Genomic DNA, 17,173 nt, shown 5'->3' with positions numbered 1-17,173 from the left:
GAAATAAGACATTTATTATATGATTTAAAGTATATTTTGTGACCCTGGTCTAGCAAAGAGAAGGTTCCATGAGTCAGTGACAAATGCACCAAGTTGGTAAACATGGCGCACCTCTTCCAGGTTGATCGAGTACGGCTCTTATGTTCGTGTGGGATTCTTAAACCTATCACTGCTATTTATTTCTGCCGTCATTGCCTGAAGCTAAGATGTGGGAACTGTGTATCTCACGAGGTAAGTTGAGGTTAAATGTACATCTTGTCGTTAGAATCTGCATTTAAAGTGTAGGATGGTGGTGGTGGGTGTGACGAAAATTAGATGAGTGTCCGGTCACTGGACTTATATTTTGCACTATTACCATTGAGATCAGGAGTTGTATCTACACCGTTACTTTTTACATACGAAATTGTATCTACTGATGAGCACTATATACATATATGTACTCTTAAAAGCCCGGTAACTGCGCATAAGGCCTCTTTTTATAATCATCTGGATAAGGACTTGTAATGACACATAAGGTCTCATATTGACGTGGGTACCTTGTGGGTAAAATTATGTTGCCGACTAGTTGGCGCCTGTGGGGCAATTACTAGTATGCCAACCAATATCGTTTTTCTTCGTCTTTATTTAATCAGTTGATATACGGAGTCCGTACATGAAAAGTTTCTGCAAATATGTGTCATAAAGATGTCAGTTCTTATGAGCAAAAAATAGATACACTGAGACCCCTGAGGTCGTGAGACAGTGCATATATGTTGCTGTCTTGAATTATTGAAAAAGTATAGGATGAACCAGTCAGTCCACTTAAGCACACTGAACCTCCAGTCAGGTAACCAGATAATCAGATAACCTAGATAATCAAGAGGAAATTCAAAGGAAAATAACCACTGAAAATATGAAATAACCAGAAAAATTACATTTCACCCGTTGTCGCCGAACAGCTGGCAAAATAACCGCTAGCTACATAAAAGTTACCATAAGAAGTCATTATGATTTTCTCATTGTAGAAAATTACACATTTCAAGATATGAAACTCTGATTTGAATTTCGTGCATACCATACCAGTTAAAAGACTAGTTTGTAAACTATTGTTGATGTGTTACACATTTTAAGGTATAGAACTCTGTTTTGAAAATTGCACATACCGTACGAGTTAAAAGTCTAGTTTATCAACTACTGTTGCTGTGTTTGATATTATTTGATAAAATATATTGTTCCAAATCATGCTGTAAGTCTTTAAACACTAGCATAAGAGAACAAAGTTATATGGTATTAGAATCTAATTGTGCTGAAGAGCTTTATTGGTGACTGCCCTGCTGTGCTATAAAATCACTCATATGGTAATTTTAGAGATGTAGTTAGTTGGATTGTGTTGCCTGTAATATCATCACATTAAGCCCATTTTTTTTTTGTTATTGCTGAGGAGTTTACTTTAGACCTTATCTCTACATTTTTGTTTCAGGTGGATACTCTTTTTTGCCCCAATTGTTTGGAAAATATGCCATCGACTGAGGCTCGTCTGAAAAAAAATAGGTTAGTTGATATCTCTGGTTTCTCAATGAGCCTTTGGTGACTTCATTTGTCCCATATTTTGTTATAAACAGGGATGTTGTAATTCTTGTATAATTTGTTTTGATTTTAGTGGTGTTTTGGTCAAAAATTGAAATTTGTTTTTTGTTTTTCAGGTGTGCCAATTGTTTTGACTGTCCAAGTTGCAGCCACACCCTGTCAACCAGAGCCACAAGCATCCAGGCTCCATATCCAGAAGATCCAAGCAAGTGGGTGACCAGGAAAGTGTACTATTTGGCTTGCACAAGTTGTAGGTGGACTTCTAGGGATGTTGGTCTTAAGGATCAGACCGTTGGTGAGTTAATACACGTATTCTTTTCCTTATGAGAGGGAACAGAGCTTCATATGTATTAGCTCATTCATCATACAATTTATTGCCAAGCCTGGTTATATACAACTTTTGTTGTGATATGATGCTCTTTTTCGCTTGTCTCTTTTCCATTTATGCTTTATCTTGCTCATCCATACCATATGTGTATGTAATGTTAGCCTCCCCTAGTTACATAGGCCTATAGTGGACATTTGTCACATTTGTTATTGTTTTTTTGCACTGTTTTTTTACCCTAGTAGTCATAAAAGTGATACTGTGTACATTACTCCCCTTTGCGAATTAACATTCTTTAGTTTGCATTTATATCTTTGTTTTCGTCTTAAACTTTACAAATCATATGTGCATTTGTGTTAAATACAAGTAATGGTGCATAGCAAATTCCATGATGATATGCCTCTACATTTACCTCTTGTTGAAAGTTGCCTTTTCACATTGTAAGAAGTTCATGTTAACTAAACAGTTAAACTTGTTAGTTTTTTTGCATATAAGTAAATGTTTTTTGTGTTTTTTAGCCACAGGAGGCTGGGCCGAGCAAGATAATGAACATTATAAATACCTCCAGTCCCTTTTGGAGCACTATCGATCTGTTGCTCAGCAAGAAAAAGGTGACCGTGAGAGGAAACGATTTTCTCACAGGAAATCCTCCTACCTGAGTCTGTCGGACAAGTATAGTCTTCCATCTCTTCTAGGTCGGAAATCTCTGACACCCCTCTCACCATTTGCACCCAAGGTAGGATGAAGCAAATCAAAAAGCTGTAAACTTTGAAAGTTTGACAGCAAAGGTAGATAATCCAGCCAAACATTATTGTTCATGTTTAAAAAGCACTAACAGGATTAACTGTCTGCTAGACTGCTGTAGATTTTTTCTTTAAAACATTTTTTGGTTCTTAGCATAGGTAATATGAACTGGTTTAATTTCTTGATTTTTATTAATATAAGGAATCCAGGGAAGATCTTTTAAGCATTATAAGCAAATGCAGGTGAGGCTCATGATCTCATATTCTACCTTTAACCAACTCCAGAGGTTTCATCTTCATTTTTGTGAAACTCTCTTTCAGCAACTTGTCTCAACTTTTATTTTGATATTTACATGTAGGGTTGAGGGACGAGTCAATTGGGAGGTACGTTTGAATGGAGAAAACTGGAGGCGGTGAAGTGTTTTAGATATCTGGGAGTGGATTTGGCAGCAGATGGAACCATGGACGTGGAAGTGAATCATAGGGCGGGGGAGGGGGCGAAAGTTCTGGATGCGTTGAAAAATGTGTGGAAGTCGAGAGCGTTATCTTGGAAAGCAAAAATGGGTGTGTTTGAAGGAATAGTGGTTCCACCAATGTTATATGGTTGTGAGGTGTGGGCTATAGATAGAGTTGTGCGGATGAGGGTGGATGTACTGGAAATGAGATGTTTGAGGACAATATGTAATGTGAGGTGGTTTGATTGAGTAAGTAATGAAAGGGTAAGAGAGATGTGTGGTAATAAAAAGAGTGTGGTTGAAAGAGCATAAGAGGATGTTTTGAAATGGTTTAGTCACATGGAGAAAATGAATGAGGAAAGATTGACCAAGAGGATATATGTGTCAGAGGTGGAGGGAACGAGAAGTGGGAGACCAAATTGGAGGTGGAAAGATGGAGTGAAAAAGATTTTAAGTGATCGGGGCCTGAACATGCAGGAGGGTGGAAGGCATGCAAGGAATTGAGTGAATTGGAACAAAGAGAATTTATGTGTCAAGAGGTGAAGGGAACAAGGAGAAGCAGGAGACCGAATTGGAGATGGAAGGATGGAGTGAAAAAGATTTTGAGCGATTAGGGCCTGAACATATAGGAGGATGAGAAGCATGCAAGGAATAGAGTGTATTGGAATGGTTTGGTATATCAGGGTTGATGTGCTGTCATTGGACTGAACTTGGACATGTGAAATATCTTGGGTAAACCATGGAAAGGTCTGTGGGGCCTGGATATGGATAGGGAGCTGTGGTTTCGATGATAGCTAGAGACTGAGTGTGAACAAATGCGGCCTTTTTGTCTGTTTTCTTGGCACTACTTTGCTGAAGCAGGGGGTAGCGATGTTGTTTCCTGTGGGGCAGGGTAGCACCAGGAATGGATGAAGGCAAGCAATTATGAATATGTACATGTGTATATATGTATATGTATGTTTATGTATATGTTGATATTTATATGTATGTATTTGTTTGTGTATGGGGTTTATGTATGTATATATGTATATGAGTGGATGGGCCACTCTTCGTCTGTTTCCTGGTGCTACCTTGCTGACATGGGAAATGGCAGTCAGGTATAATAGAAATAAAGAAATATAACCTTAGATTTTTTATAATTCCAAACTGTATAATGTAAACATTTATATTTTTTCCTAATTCTAATTTGCTTGTTTTGGAGGTGTTAAAGGTATTAAAAAGAGATTTACAAATGAATCATGAAATCAGAAAAATTTGATCTCAGAATTTTTAGAAAAAGTGATGGAGAGAGTTTTGGCAGCTAAGTTTCATTATATTTGGAACATCTTTGTTGTGAAATCCTAATCACTGTGGGGTAATAGATTATAATAATGTATGCTGTTTTCTTTAATAATGTGTGTACGTTATGAAAGACTTTATTCCTTACTGATCAACAGGGGGATGGTAGCCAGGGCTCAGAAATGACTCCCTTGGAAGCTACATCTGAGGTAGATGGTCTCCCTGATAATATATTTTCAGAGGAAGTTGTATTATCCTCAGGTATGTTTGAAAAGTTGCATTTACTTACCTTTATTTTGGTATTACCTCAATCTCGAGTAAGAATGTTGTATTTTGGTATTACCTCTGTCTCAAGTAAGAATGTTATGAGGCACATAACTTTTTCAGTCATTCATATATTCTTTAACATTTCTTATTGCTTTTGCATTCCTTATTTAGCCACTTATATGATAAACAGCATTTTTATCTTAGCTCTTCATGTTATTAAAGTTTCATACTTTGTAAACTGCAATTGCCACATTCAGGCACTTCATTTATAGCACATGTCCGTCTCATTTGTAAGATATCTGTAATTAATTTTCACTCATATGTACACATACACATCTTGATGCTAGAAATAGTGAAATATCAGTGAAATTTCAGCAAGTTACAGAAATTTTTTTGGCAAATAAAAGAAATGAGTAACACTGTGAAGTATCACGTTGTCATAGATGTATTTGTCTTGTTACATGAAAAACTGATTAGTTGACATTATCATTAGGTTAATTAGGTGACAACAGATTTCTGTATGTTCTGCATTTGAAAATGTGGGACAATAATAGAAAGAGAGATGCACATAGGAAGGGAGAGACAGATCGGAGATGCAGGGAATAAAGAAAGTGAAAGAAGTGTTTATATTTGTTTATATAAAGTTTGAACTATGCACTAATAACAAAGTGTTTTTTTTTAACATTTATGCAACTTACAGTGGCAAACATGGAACAGAGGATGTCATCTCCTGAATGGCAGCCTGAGAATACTAGTGACTTGTACCCTCTTCACAAGCACATTCTTGTGAAGCGATCTCTTCGGTGCCGCCACTGTGAGCACAATCTTTCAAAGCCAGAATATAACCCTTCCTCTATCAAGTTTAAGATCCAGCTTGGAGCCTTGTAAGTTTCAGATGCATAAGTGTGTATGATTTTGATTTGGTGCACTTACTATTGACATGGCTTTTATGTCATGAAGCATCTAGTTTTCAAGTATGTTGCATCTAAACCAGATACCAACATTCCAACCATGCTTCACATACTGCTTCATAATTTCCTTGACCATTCATGTGCTGTGGTTTAGCCCATTAACAGTATGTTGCCCCTTGTATACCACTTTGATCCAGTTCATTTCTATCCCATGGCTGTCTTTCACCTTCCTAAATGTTCAGGCCCAAATGATACAAAACCTCTTTCACTCCATCCTTTCATTACCTTCTTGGTCTCGCCTTCTCCTTTTTCTCTCAACTTTAATACATAGATCATCTTAGTCTTTATTTGCTCCTCTTCTTATATCTGAACCATTTTAGCACTGTGGTCAAACTGCTTTTACTATCACACCTTGCTGTTACAATTTCATTCCTTACATGATGGGCCTGCTTTACACCATATGTTACATTCAGGTATTTAATTTTTAATGCATCCACCTTCCTGTCTTTTTACATTTAGAAAGTAGCGAGAGAATTTCAAACGTAATGAAGTGCCTAACTTGAAGATCAGTAGCTTAACAAATTTTTTTGTGAGTTCCAGTGTCTCATCTTTTGACATATTCACCTTGACATATTCACGTGTTCTTCACATTGTTATTTTCTGTTTGTTTCACATCTCATTTCCTTATAAAGAGTTTTGCCCTTTCCAGTTGGTTTTACATTACCAAAAATAGGCCTTTTCATTGCAATAATAGAAAATTCTGAGATAGCAACTTGCAGTTAGCTGCAATAATGGGGATTTCCCAGCAGTTTCAAAAGAACAGTTTGAAGACCTCTGTGTGATTCATCTACCCTCTCTCAGAAAATAGCACCTGCATTGGGATGAGAAGTCTTGTATGATTGATTGATGGTGATATTAAGAGTTTGAATTTATTGGTAGTTAACACTAGTAATTATAAAGGAAAAAAAGTAGAGATTCTAGAGTGAGTGTAAAAAGACAGGCAAGTTATTAGAGCTTTAAAGAGAATAAAGCAAACAGGTATAAAAAAATAAGAAAATAGAAATGTCAGAGTTGAGTGTAATGATATTTGGTAGTTGCAATATCATCCTCTACTTTATGTTTGTAAAATATGTATTAGAAACAGTAGGATGGCACATAGTGCATAAGCAGTTCAAATTCTTTATGGAAAAGTAATGGAGTTTGGAGGGAAATAGAATGAGAAGTGAAGAGAAAGATTGAAAAATTGCCAATGGGAAGAGAAAGACTGGAAAATTGCCAATGGGAAGAGAAAGACTGGAAAATTGCCAGTTGATAGGATGAAAGATCATAAGATGGAAAGAATGTCTTTGGATAGATGAGATTTTAGATAGGTAAGGGGAGTGGGAGCAGATATAAAGGACAAAAGTGATGTAAAATATACAAGGAATGGGAGTGGACAAGGGAGACTTACTTTAGGATTTAGAGGGATGATAAAGTAGGTAGTGGATGGTCTTATTGGAGATTCACTTTTGGATTAAAAAAAGGTGTAGAAAAAATAGAGGCTCTGCATTGACTGATCATGTGAAAAAGTTTTTTTTTTTTGCCGCTGTCTCCCGCGTTTGCGAGGTAGCGCAAGGAAACAGACGAAAGAAATAGCCCAACCCACCCCAAACACATGTATATACATACACGTCCACACACGCAAATATACATACCTACACAGCTTTCCATGGTTTACCCCAGACGCTTCACATGCCCTGATTCAATCCACTGACAGCACGTCAACCCTGGTATACGACATCGATCCAATTCACTCTATTGCTTGCCCTCCTTTCACCCTCCTGCATGTTCAGGCCCCGATCACACAAAATCTTTTTCACTCCATCTTTCCACCTCCAATTTGGTCTCCCACTTCTCCTCGTTCCCTCCACCTCCGACACATATATCCTCTTGGTCAATCTTTCCTCACTCATTCTCTCCATGTGCCCAAACCATTTCAAAACACCCTCTTCTCCTCTCTCAACCATGCTCTTTTTATTTCCACACATCTCTCTTACCCTTACGTTACTTACTCAATCAAACCACCTCACACCACACATTGTCCTCAAACATCTCATTTCCAGCACATCCACCCCCCTGCGCACAACTCTATCCATAGCCCACGCCTCGCAACCATACAAAATTGTTGGAACCACTATTCCTTCAAACATACCCATTTTTGCTTTCCGAGATAATGTTCTCGACTTCCACACATTCTTCAAGGCTCCCAGGATTTTCGCCCCCTCCCCACCCTATGATCCACTTCCGCTTCCATGGTTCCATCCGCTGCCAGATCCACTCCCAGATATCTAAAACACTTTACTTCCTCCAGTTTTTCTCCATTCAAACTTACCTCCCAATTGACTTGACCCTCAACCCTACTGTACCTAATAACCTTGCTCTTATTCACATTTACTCTTAACTTTCTTCTTTCACACACTTTACCAAACTCAGTCACCAGCTTCTGCAGTTTCTCACATGAATCAGCCACCAGCGCTGTATCATCAGCGAACAACAACTGACTCACTTCCCAAGCTCTCTCATCCACAACAGACTTCATACTTGTCCCTCTTTCCAAAGCTCTTGCATTCACCTCCCTAACAACCCCATCCATAAACAAATTAAACAACCATGGAGACATCACACACCCCTGCCGCAAACCTACATTCACTGAGAACCAATCACTTTCCTCTCTTCCTACACGTACACATGCCTTACAACCTCAATAAAAACTTTTCACTGCTTCTAACAACTTGCCTCCCACACCATATATTCTTAATACCTTCCACAGAGCATCTCTATCAACTCTATCATATGCCTTCTCCAGATCCATAAATGCTACATACAAATCCAAAGTCTATATATATATATATATATATATATATATATATATATATATATATATATATATATATATATATATATAAATGTGAATAAGAGCAAGGTTATTAGGTACAGTAGGGTTGAGGGTCAAGTCAATTGGGAGGTGAGTTTGAATGGAGAAAAACTGGAGGAAGTGAAGTGTTTTAGATATCTGGGAGTGGATCTGGCAGCGGATGGAACCATGGAAGCGGAAGTGGATCATAGGGTGGGGGAGGGGGCGAAAATCCTGGGGGCCTTGAAGAATGTGTGGAAGTCGAGAACATTATCTCGGAAAGCAAAAATGGGTATGTTTGAAGGAATAGTGGTTCCAACAATGTTGTATGGTTGCGAGGCGTGGGCTATGGATAGAGTTGTGCGCAGGAGGATGGATGTGCTGGAAATGAGATGTTTGAGGACAATGTGTGGTGTGAGGTGGTTTGATCGAGTGAGTAACGTAAGGGTAAGAGAGATGTGTGGAAATAAAAAGAGCGTGGTTGAGAGAGCAGAAGAGGGTGTTTTGAAGTGGTTTGGGCACATGGAGAGGATGAGTGAGGAAAGATTGACCAAGAAGATATATGTGTCGGAGGTGGAGGGAACAAGGAGAAGAGGGAGACCAAATTGGAGGTGGAAAGATGGAGTGAAAAAGATTTTGTGTGATCGGGGCCTGAACATGCAGGAGGGTGAAAGGAGGGCAAGGAATAGAGTGAATTGGAGCGATGTGGTATACCGGGGTTGACGTGCTGTCAGTGGATTGAATCAAGGCATGTGAAGCGTCTGGGGTAAACCATGGAAAGCTGTGTAGGTATGTATATTTGCGTGTGTGGACGTATGTATATACATGTGTATGGGGGGGGGTTGGGCCATTTCTTTCGTCTGTTTCCTTGCGCTACCTCGCAAACGTGGGAGACAGCGACAAAGTATAATAAAAAAAAATAAAATATATATATACATATATATATATATATATATATATATATATATATATATATATATATATATATATATATATATATATGTATATATATTTTCTTTTTCTTTCAAACTATTCGCCATTTCCCGCGTTAGCGAGTTAGCGTTAAGAACAGAGGACTGGGCCTTGGAGGGAATATCCTCACCTGGCCCCCTTCTCTGTTCCTTGTTTTGGAAAATAAAAAAAAAAAAAAAGAGAGGGGAAGATTTCCAGCCCCCCACTCCCTCCCCTTTTAGTCGCCTTCTACGACACGCAGGGAATACATGGGGAGTATTCTTTCTCCCCTATCCCCGGGAGACAAAGCAAAATAAAAAAAGGAAGAGAGAAGGGGGTCAGGTGAGGATATTCCCTCAAAGGCCCAGTCCTCTGTTCTTAACGCTACCTTGCTATCGCGGGAAATGGAGAATAGTATGAAAAAAAAAAAAATATATATATTTATTTTTATTTTGCTTTGTCGCTGTCTCCCGCGTTTGCGAGGTAGCGCAAGGAAACAGACAAAAGAAATGGCCCAACCCACCCCCATACACATGTATATACGTACACGTCCACACACGCAAATATACATACATGTACATCTCAATGTACACATATATATACACACACAGACACATACATATATACCCATGCACACAATTCACACTGTCTGCCTTTATTCATTCCCATCGCCAACTCGCCACACATGGAATATCAACCCCCTCCCCCCTCATGTGTGCGAGGTAGCGCTAGGGAAAGACAACAAAGGCCCCATTCGTTCACACTCAGTCTCTAGCTGTCATGTAATAATGCACCGAAACCACAGGTATGTTTTTTTTTCTCTTTTTTTTTTGCCGATCTCCCGCGTTTGCGAGGTAGCGCAAGGAAACAGACGAAAGAAATGGCCCAACCCACCCCCATACACATGTATATACATACGTCCACACAGGCAAATATACATACCTACACAGCTTTCCATGGTTTACCCCCGACGCTTCACATGCCCTGATTCAACCCACCGACAGCACGTCAACCCTGGTATACCACATCGATCCAATTCACTCTATTCCTTGCCCTCCTTTCACCCTCCTGCATGTTCAGGCCCCGATCACACAAAATCTTTTTCACTCCATCTTTCCACCTCCAATTTGGTCTCCCACTTCTCCTCGTTCCCTCCACCTCCGACACATATATCCTCTTGGTCAATCTTTCCTCGCTCATTCTCTCCATGTGCCCAAACCATTTCAAAACACCCTCTTTATATATATATGTATTTGTAAAAAGGGTGATAAAACATGTACTTAAGAAAGAAAATACTATTTATAGATACCATCCTCAAGAATGGGTAGACAAAGAAAAGTATGGCCCCTGTAGGATGAGCAAGCTATTAAAGGTGGTTGATGACTGAACTGCTTTGAAAAGATTTTGTTTCAGCAGTTTGCAGTAGGGAAGATTTCTCATCGCATGTATATAGATAAAGGGTATGTTATTTTTATTATCGGTTACTGCAAATGAATTCATAGTATATCATTGTTTTATTATACTTTAAGTAGACAAAATCATTGCTTATTGTTGTGTACATCTTTCACAGTTACCATGTGCCAGAGGTAAGGATGGTGCATAAGGTAGATCTAAAGTCTGGTGTAGAGACTAACGTGCAAATCTCCCTTTGCAACCCAACTCCCCATGACATGACTGTTGCACTTCTTCCATTTGTCCCTGAGGCTTATGCAGCAGTGCTTCAGAAAGGTAAGAGTACAGCATTTGACATGTTAATGGAAACTCAGTTTTATTATGCCGTGTAATGGTTAGGCTTAGTTTTCACTTGTTGATATAAACTCTTAAGTCGCATAAATTTGATGCGCCAGTTGCTGGTATTTGTGTTTACAACTGTTTCTTAGTTAATTTGCAGTTTTCTGATTACTGTTTAAAGATACTGTGATTCATGAGAATGTTTCAGGCTATGTGAACAAGGTATACCCTCATGAAGGCTTAAGTTATGATAGATTCATTCAACCAACAAATTGGATTGCTAATCTTGATAATGGCTCAAGGATTCTTTAAAGTTCATAGGAATGAAAATGAAGTGACTTTTTCAAATAGTGCTTGATTATGTAACTTTATATTATTTTACTAGACTAAGCATAAACAGGGTAATACAATGAGTTAGGATAGTCTGTGTCTCTTATGTAGGTATGATTTATGTTTTTTGCAGCAGAGGATCCAGCAGATGGAGGTAGCCTCAGCACTAGCAGCCTAGTTCGAGTGGTAGACATTCCTGTGGAGAAGACTGATTTGACTCCAACTGCTGATGTAGCACTTCCTCAAGGACAGCTGGTCTTGGCTGCTCGTGATGACACTGCAGAGTATGATGACCAAGATTCCATCTCCAGTTACAAAGATGATCCTCAGTAAGTATTTTGGAGATTTGTTGTTTAGCTATTATTTGGCTGTGACTTTATTATTTTATTATAGCAGTGTTTTTGTCCTTATCTGTCATCAGTAGCCATTTGGTTTCTGTGCCATATCTTGAGTTTCCATTGACCAATTGTTTTTAAATTTAGGATAGTGATAGTATCAACACTCATGCTTTGTGACCACCCTTCCTCCATCACCATCCTCATTCTGTCACCTTCTTTAATCCATCACCACCCTCACTCAAAAGACATAGCAGGTTTTTAATTTTTTTTTAAGTTTTATCCTGAAGGCAAAGGGCATTTCATTTGTAAAGAGCATATCCTTCCCCACCAAGGAGGCATGCTATCCTATCTCAGCTGTGGCAAAATGAGACCATTTTTTTACACAGTGAGCCTCAAAGGGATGGTGCAAAAATTATTTAATACTTTAAGTGTTTAGACTGAGAAGTAGAACTTTATTGATTTGTGCATTGATTTTTTTTAGAGCATTTAGTTTGCAGCCCTTCCATCATAGATTAATTATGTTTTCTGAACTTGGTATTACTTATGAAATTTCTTCTGATTGTTACATGCATTGCTCATTTGTTTGTAGAAGCCCATACTTACTTGTCATAGTAGTTGTAAAAGTGGTTATTATCTCCTATAATGTAATATTACTAAGTATGGTGTTACTAAGTATAATAGTCTTAACAGTGTCGTATTAGTGATTCATATCTCTTTACAGTGTAATATTAATTAGTATATTAGTCTTACTAGTTGTATTAGTGGTTCATATATCTTTGCAGTGTAATCTCTCTTAACAGTATGATATGATTAGGTATGATAGGATATGGTAGTGACCATCTCAGTAGTCAATGGCTATATGTGCTGACTGATTAATTATGGTATCCACATTAATCATAGTGACATTAGCAGCCTGTCTTCTCTTTGCATTAATGAGCAGGGGACCTTAGGTCCACCACCAATTTCGTTTGTAGGCTGTACCTTGATTTTGCACAACTCTGTGTTTAGCATTAGTAGTCAGGGTTTAGAACCTGAGAAAAATGGCTAACCCAAAGGTAAGTTATAGTTATTCCTGTTCATTTCATCCTCCATCATTTTTACAAGGGTGCATGTCATATAAGGCATATAAGACTGAAGAATTGTTCTTAATTTGTATGATATTAACCACCATGCACCAAAGGTCACATTAGTAAAGCTATTGAATCTTTCCATAATATGTTAAACGTTTCTACTTATGCCTGCAGAAGTCCTCATTGAGGTTATGCCATATGTGTAAAAGTGGGCTTAGGAAAAAGAGAAGATAGAAGAAGATGGGAAGGATAATCTTATGAGTTTTTAGAGAGTAGGAGAGCCTTTTTAAAGGGGTAGGTCATGACTTTCAGGGAAGAGTTGAAAATGTATATAGAGATCCTGTGGTTTGCAAGGTAGGGTAAGGAACAGACATTACTGTGATCCATTCCTGAGTTGCCGACAGCTACACAGTATTAGTCTCCTGGGTATTGGGTCATTTGACACTAATGATGGAAGCCTGTTTTTAGGATGAAAGTAAACTCCATTGAAGAGGAAAAGAAGGACCTCTTACTATGTATGACAGGTTATGATGATCCTCTACATATAATGATAAATGGTATCAGGTGGTCACAGAGGTCATTTTTGACACATCCAGGACACTAGGTACCACTTGCTCGACTTGGCAGATGTGATGGTCCTATGGACTGATATGGAGCCAAATGTCATTTTTACCGTAATGTACAACTCTGTTGTCTCTGCATTATCCCTCTTTTCGTCCTTTTAGAGGTGATTTTTTCTCAGTTAATTTGGTAAAGTTTATATTGTTAGAATCTACCTGGTAAATACCAGGTTTTACAATAGATTTAGCAGTAGCTGTTAATAAAGGGAGAGATTTAGTAAACTGTTAAAAGTTATTTTAATGTCCAGTCGATAGTTTCCTAGCTTTTAATCTTCACCGTTATTCTCACAATATATACTGCCTCTGTGGTTCACCCCATTTAGTCCAGGTTCTTTCATTTGATGTTTCGATATGGTAATGCACATATGTGAAGAATTGAAAAGCATGAATGTATTTGATTGTATTAGAGTGAAAGATGTGAGATAAGTTTTGATGATGTTGATAGGTAGTAAGATGAATGAGACAAACAGTTTTACCTCATTACAAATATGTGAATAAGCTATAAGATACAAAATTCAAGTTGGATGGTTTAAAACTGAGTATAATGATTACAGTAACAGAAAATGAGATCAAGAGTTTGTTAATGAGTCAATGAAAAATTGTTTTTTGGAGGCAAAGTAGGAGTTTATTTTGATTGATGATTTGAATGAATGAGTAGGAAACAGAGTGTATGATGGAATAGCAAGTGGAATAAGTGCCTCTTTTGGTCTGTTGCTTATGTTTCTCTTGAACAAAAGGATATGATGGATGTGATTTTGGTAAGAAAGAATATGGTAGTATATATATGACAAGATCTGTAAGTAGGTCCAGTAAAGCTTCAAATATATGATGGAAATGTAGATCATCAAGAAGACAGGAGAGGTCATTTAAGGGGGAAGGTGTGCAAACAGAGTTTTCAAGAGGAGCTGAATAGAAAACTGAATAATACTGGTTTAGCAGAATGGAAAAAGGTTAAAGTGATGTGGAGGCAGTAAACAATTCATCATTAGAGTTTGTCAACGACATATTTAACATCACAGATTAGGATGTGTAAAGGGAGCAAAATATTGTAATAGATCTGCAAAACATTCAGTTCCAGAGAAGAAAATACGGACAAAACAGGATCTTTTAGAAACTATGATTAGAAGCCAAAGAATGAAGAATATTGATTCCCAAATAAAAGGGTGAAGATGTTGCATGTGAATTGCACAAAAGCAGGTGAGGTGTTTGGAGACTGGATGAATATGAATCTGATGGATATTAAGAGTGTTAAGGAGAAGGCTGATATATACAGAAAGGAAAACAAGGTGTACAGCTGGTGAGAAATAATGAAATTCATGACAGTTGGAAAAAGTATAATGAGGATTAGAGCTTAGGTGAATGAAGAAGAGCTATGAAGCGAACCAAAGAAAGTGAAAAACAGTAATGAGACTGAGATACAATTAATCAGGTGTTGGTAAATTATTGAGCGAGATGTTTAACAGTGAAGGTAAATCAGAATGGAAGTAAGGTTTGTGTATCAAATGGTTAGATGAGGATAGTGATTGTTTCATTATAAAAAGGTAAAGGAAGAAAAAACAATTGCATGACTTACTGAGATATGGCTCATCTTAGTGGAAAGAAATATGATAGTGTTGTGACTGCTCGTTTAACCCATTCCATGCAACCATGGGTACCCCAACTCACTCCCCTAGTGCAGCTGGGGAAACAAAAATGCTAAGTCCAAATTTTTGGCAAAATATCCTTTAGAGGTTGTAAAATACATATGAGCAGTATATGAAATGATGAAAAAACCACAAAATACAAAACTGCCTACGCACTGTGGAAACAGTCACAAAATTACCTCGGATGAGAATGGGTGATTGTGATATTGCTTGTATTCGGCCTACTCACAAATAGACTGGCATGACTGGAAGCCCATAATGGCTCATTTTACAGATTTTCTTTACCAGGAACAGTAAACATATTCAGACAGTCATGAAACATGTTAAAAACTAACCAGTTTGGCTTAGTTTGTGGCCTGTCCCAGATGGTGATGGAGGAGGCAGTGGAGATATACACAGTAATCCACTGGACATCTCATGTACTGTTTCAAAACCACTGTCACTGTCATCTGCTCTCAGCATTTATCTTATTCTCCCCGACACTTAATGTGCATTTCAGTGATCTAGCACATCTCAAAATGTTTACATCATGAGGTGTAAAACTTGAGTGACAATGCACAAGAGAGACCACTATGGAAAGCGAATCATAAATGAAGTTGCTTTCTTTATATTTTTAAATACATCATGACCCTTGGCAGCTTATTTAATGCCATTGTAACCCCCACAGTTGTGCTTTTAAAAGTGCGAAGTTTAAAACAACGAAACCCATTTCCTGTGAGGAACAAACCTGTGAAGGCCATGCCCTACATGGAATGGGTTAAAAAGGATCACTGAACACTTGGGAGAAGAGAAGGAAGAAGAATTTTACTATGGAAGAGGGCATTACACCAAATTCTTCTTCAATATATGCATATTGAGATGTAAGATGTTCCTCCTCTTCTCATAAATTAGAATTATCTACGATAGATTGCACTTCATGTGCAAAATATTAACGGTGGCCAATAGCAGTCCACACACTTGTGTTTGTTAACTTTCATCTTAATTTACCTTTGAGGCACTGAATAGGATGGCATATGAACAGGTTAGTCTCATTAGTTTTAGAAAGGTTCTGATGCCCTCTCTCACTTTTTCTCAACAGTGTGGTAGCTTGGCGGCGAGCCAATAAAGTTGGTGTTAACCTTTTGGTGACACCTAAACCTGAGGCCAAGCAGGCAAATGTGGGATTTGTTCTCCGTTATGACTACACAAACACTGTTGCTACAGCCACTGAGTCCAGGACAGTGACTCTCAATATTCCCATTATGGTTGATGTTGGCTCTGTCACTGAACATTGTGACGAAGAGTAATGAGGAAAATCGTAAATAGGATGTAGAATTATAGTGCACACTTAACTATGTTACTGCTGGACACTTCTAGATTTTGTATGATTGATGCACAATTAAGACTGGCTTGATGGTGCTCAGACATTTCACTTGGTATTTTATTTATAAAGACAGCTAAAAGGAACTAAGTAGAATAGTTTTGACTCTGTTACTGTTGCATGGTATAAAGCAGGAAAAGTTGTTCTTATTGTCTTTGCTTTGTCTGTCACTTTCTCGATGCATTATTGAACGAGACAGCTTATAGTTAAATAATCTTTGTAATTTAAGAAATGTTAGACTCTGCTGGTTACATGTTAGCTTTCTGTCGTTATGCAAATCAGGATATAATCTCTTTTCATGGAGGAAGTGTCGAGAAGTACGCGATTCTTGAAACGTTTTCCAATCTATAAATGTATGGCATCAGATAAGCCAACTTTTTATCTCAGTAGTTTATAATACAGTTTTCAGTTTATGACTTAGATTAACTTATTGGTTTTTGATATGTCTTACAAAGTGAACTAGTGAACCTAGCTAAAGTTCGTACCCAGTAAGACTACTATAGTCTTATGAAGGGTGAGTTTACTATAGTCTTATGAAGGGTGAGTTATGAGACTGAATAGTTTTATAGTGTTCCACATTGAGGATAAGGTTATTTAACATAATGCTGTATGAACTTAACACCCAGCAACAGTTGTCAAGGTTTGTGAAAAGTGGGAGCTTATGCTATTGATCAATAAAACTTATCCAGTAA

The 17,173-nt window shown here is 37.9% G+C and overlaps 1 protein-coding gene across 1 annotated transcript; it reads left to right on the top strand.

The window, feature by feature from the left end:
- The first annotated feature begins 66 nt into the window (after positions 1 to 66).
- DCTN4-p62 (dynactin subunit 4) lies at positions 67 to 17,173 on the top strand. Its single transcript, XM_071689547.1, has 9 exons — positions 67 to 231; positions 1,460 to 1,530; positions 1,683 to 1,861; positions 2,410 to 2,627; positions 4,526 to 4,628; positions 5,335 to 5,518; positions 10,960 to 11,117; positions 11,584 to 11,779; positions 16,200 to 17,173. Exons 1-9 carry the CDS (start codon positions 103 to 105, stop codon positions 16,405 to 16,407), a joined length of 1,446 nt encoding a protein of 481 aa, XP_071545648.1. The 5' UTR covers positions 67 to 102; the 3' UTR covers positions 16,408 to 17,173.

The sequence above is a fragment of the Panulirus ornatus genome, chromosome 47 (genome assembly GCF_036320965.1).
Source record: "Panulirus ornatus isolate Po-2019 chromosome 47, ASM3632096v1, whole genome shotgun sequence".
Lineage (NCBI taxonomy): Eukaryota > Metazoa > Arthropoda > Malacostraca > Decapoda > Palinuridae > Panulirus > Panulirus ornatus.
The sequence above is the reverse complement of the archived record's forward strand: the minus strand, read 5'-3'. Positions and strand labels throughout refer to the sequence as shown.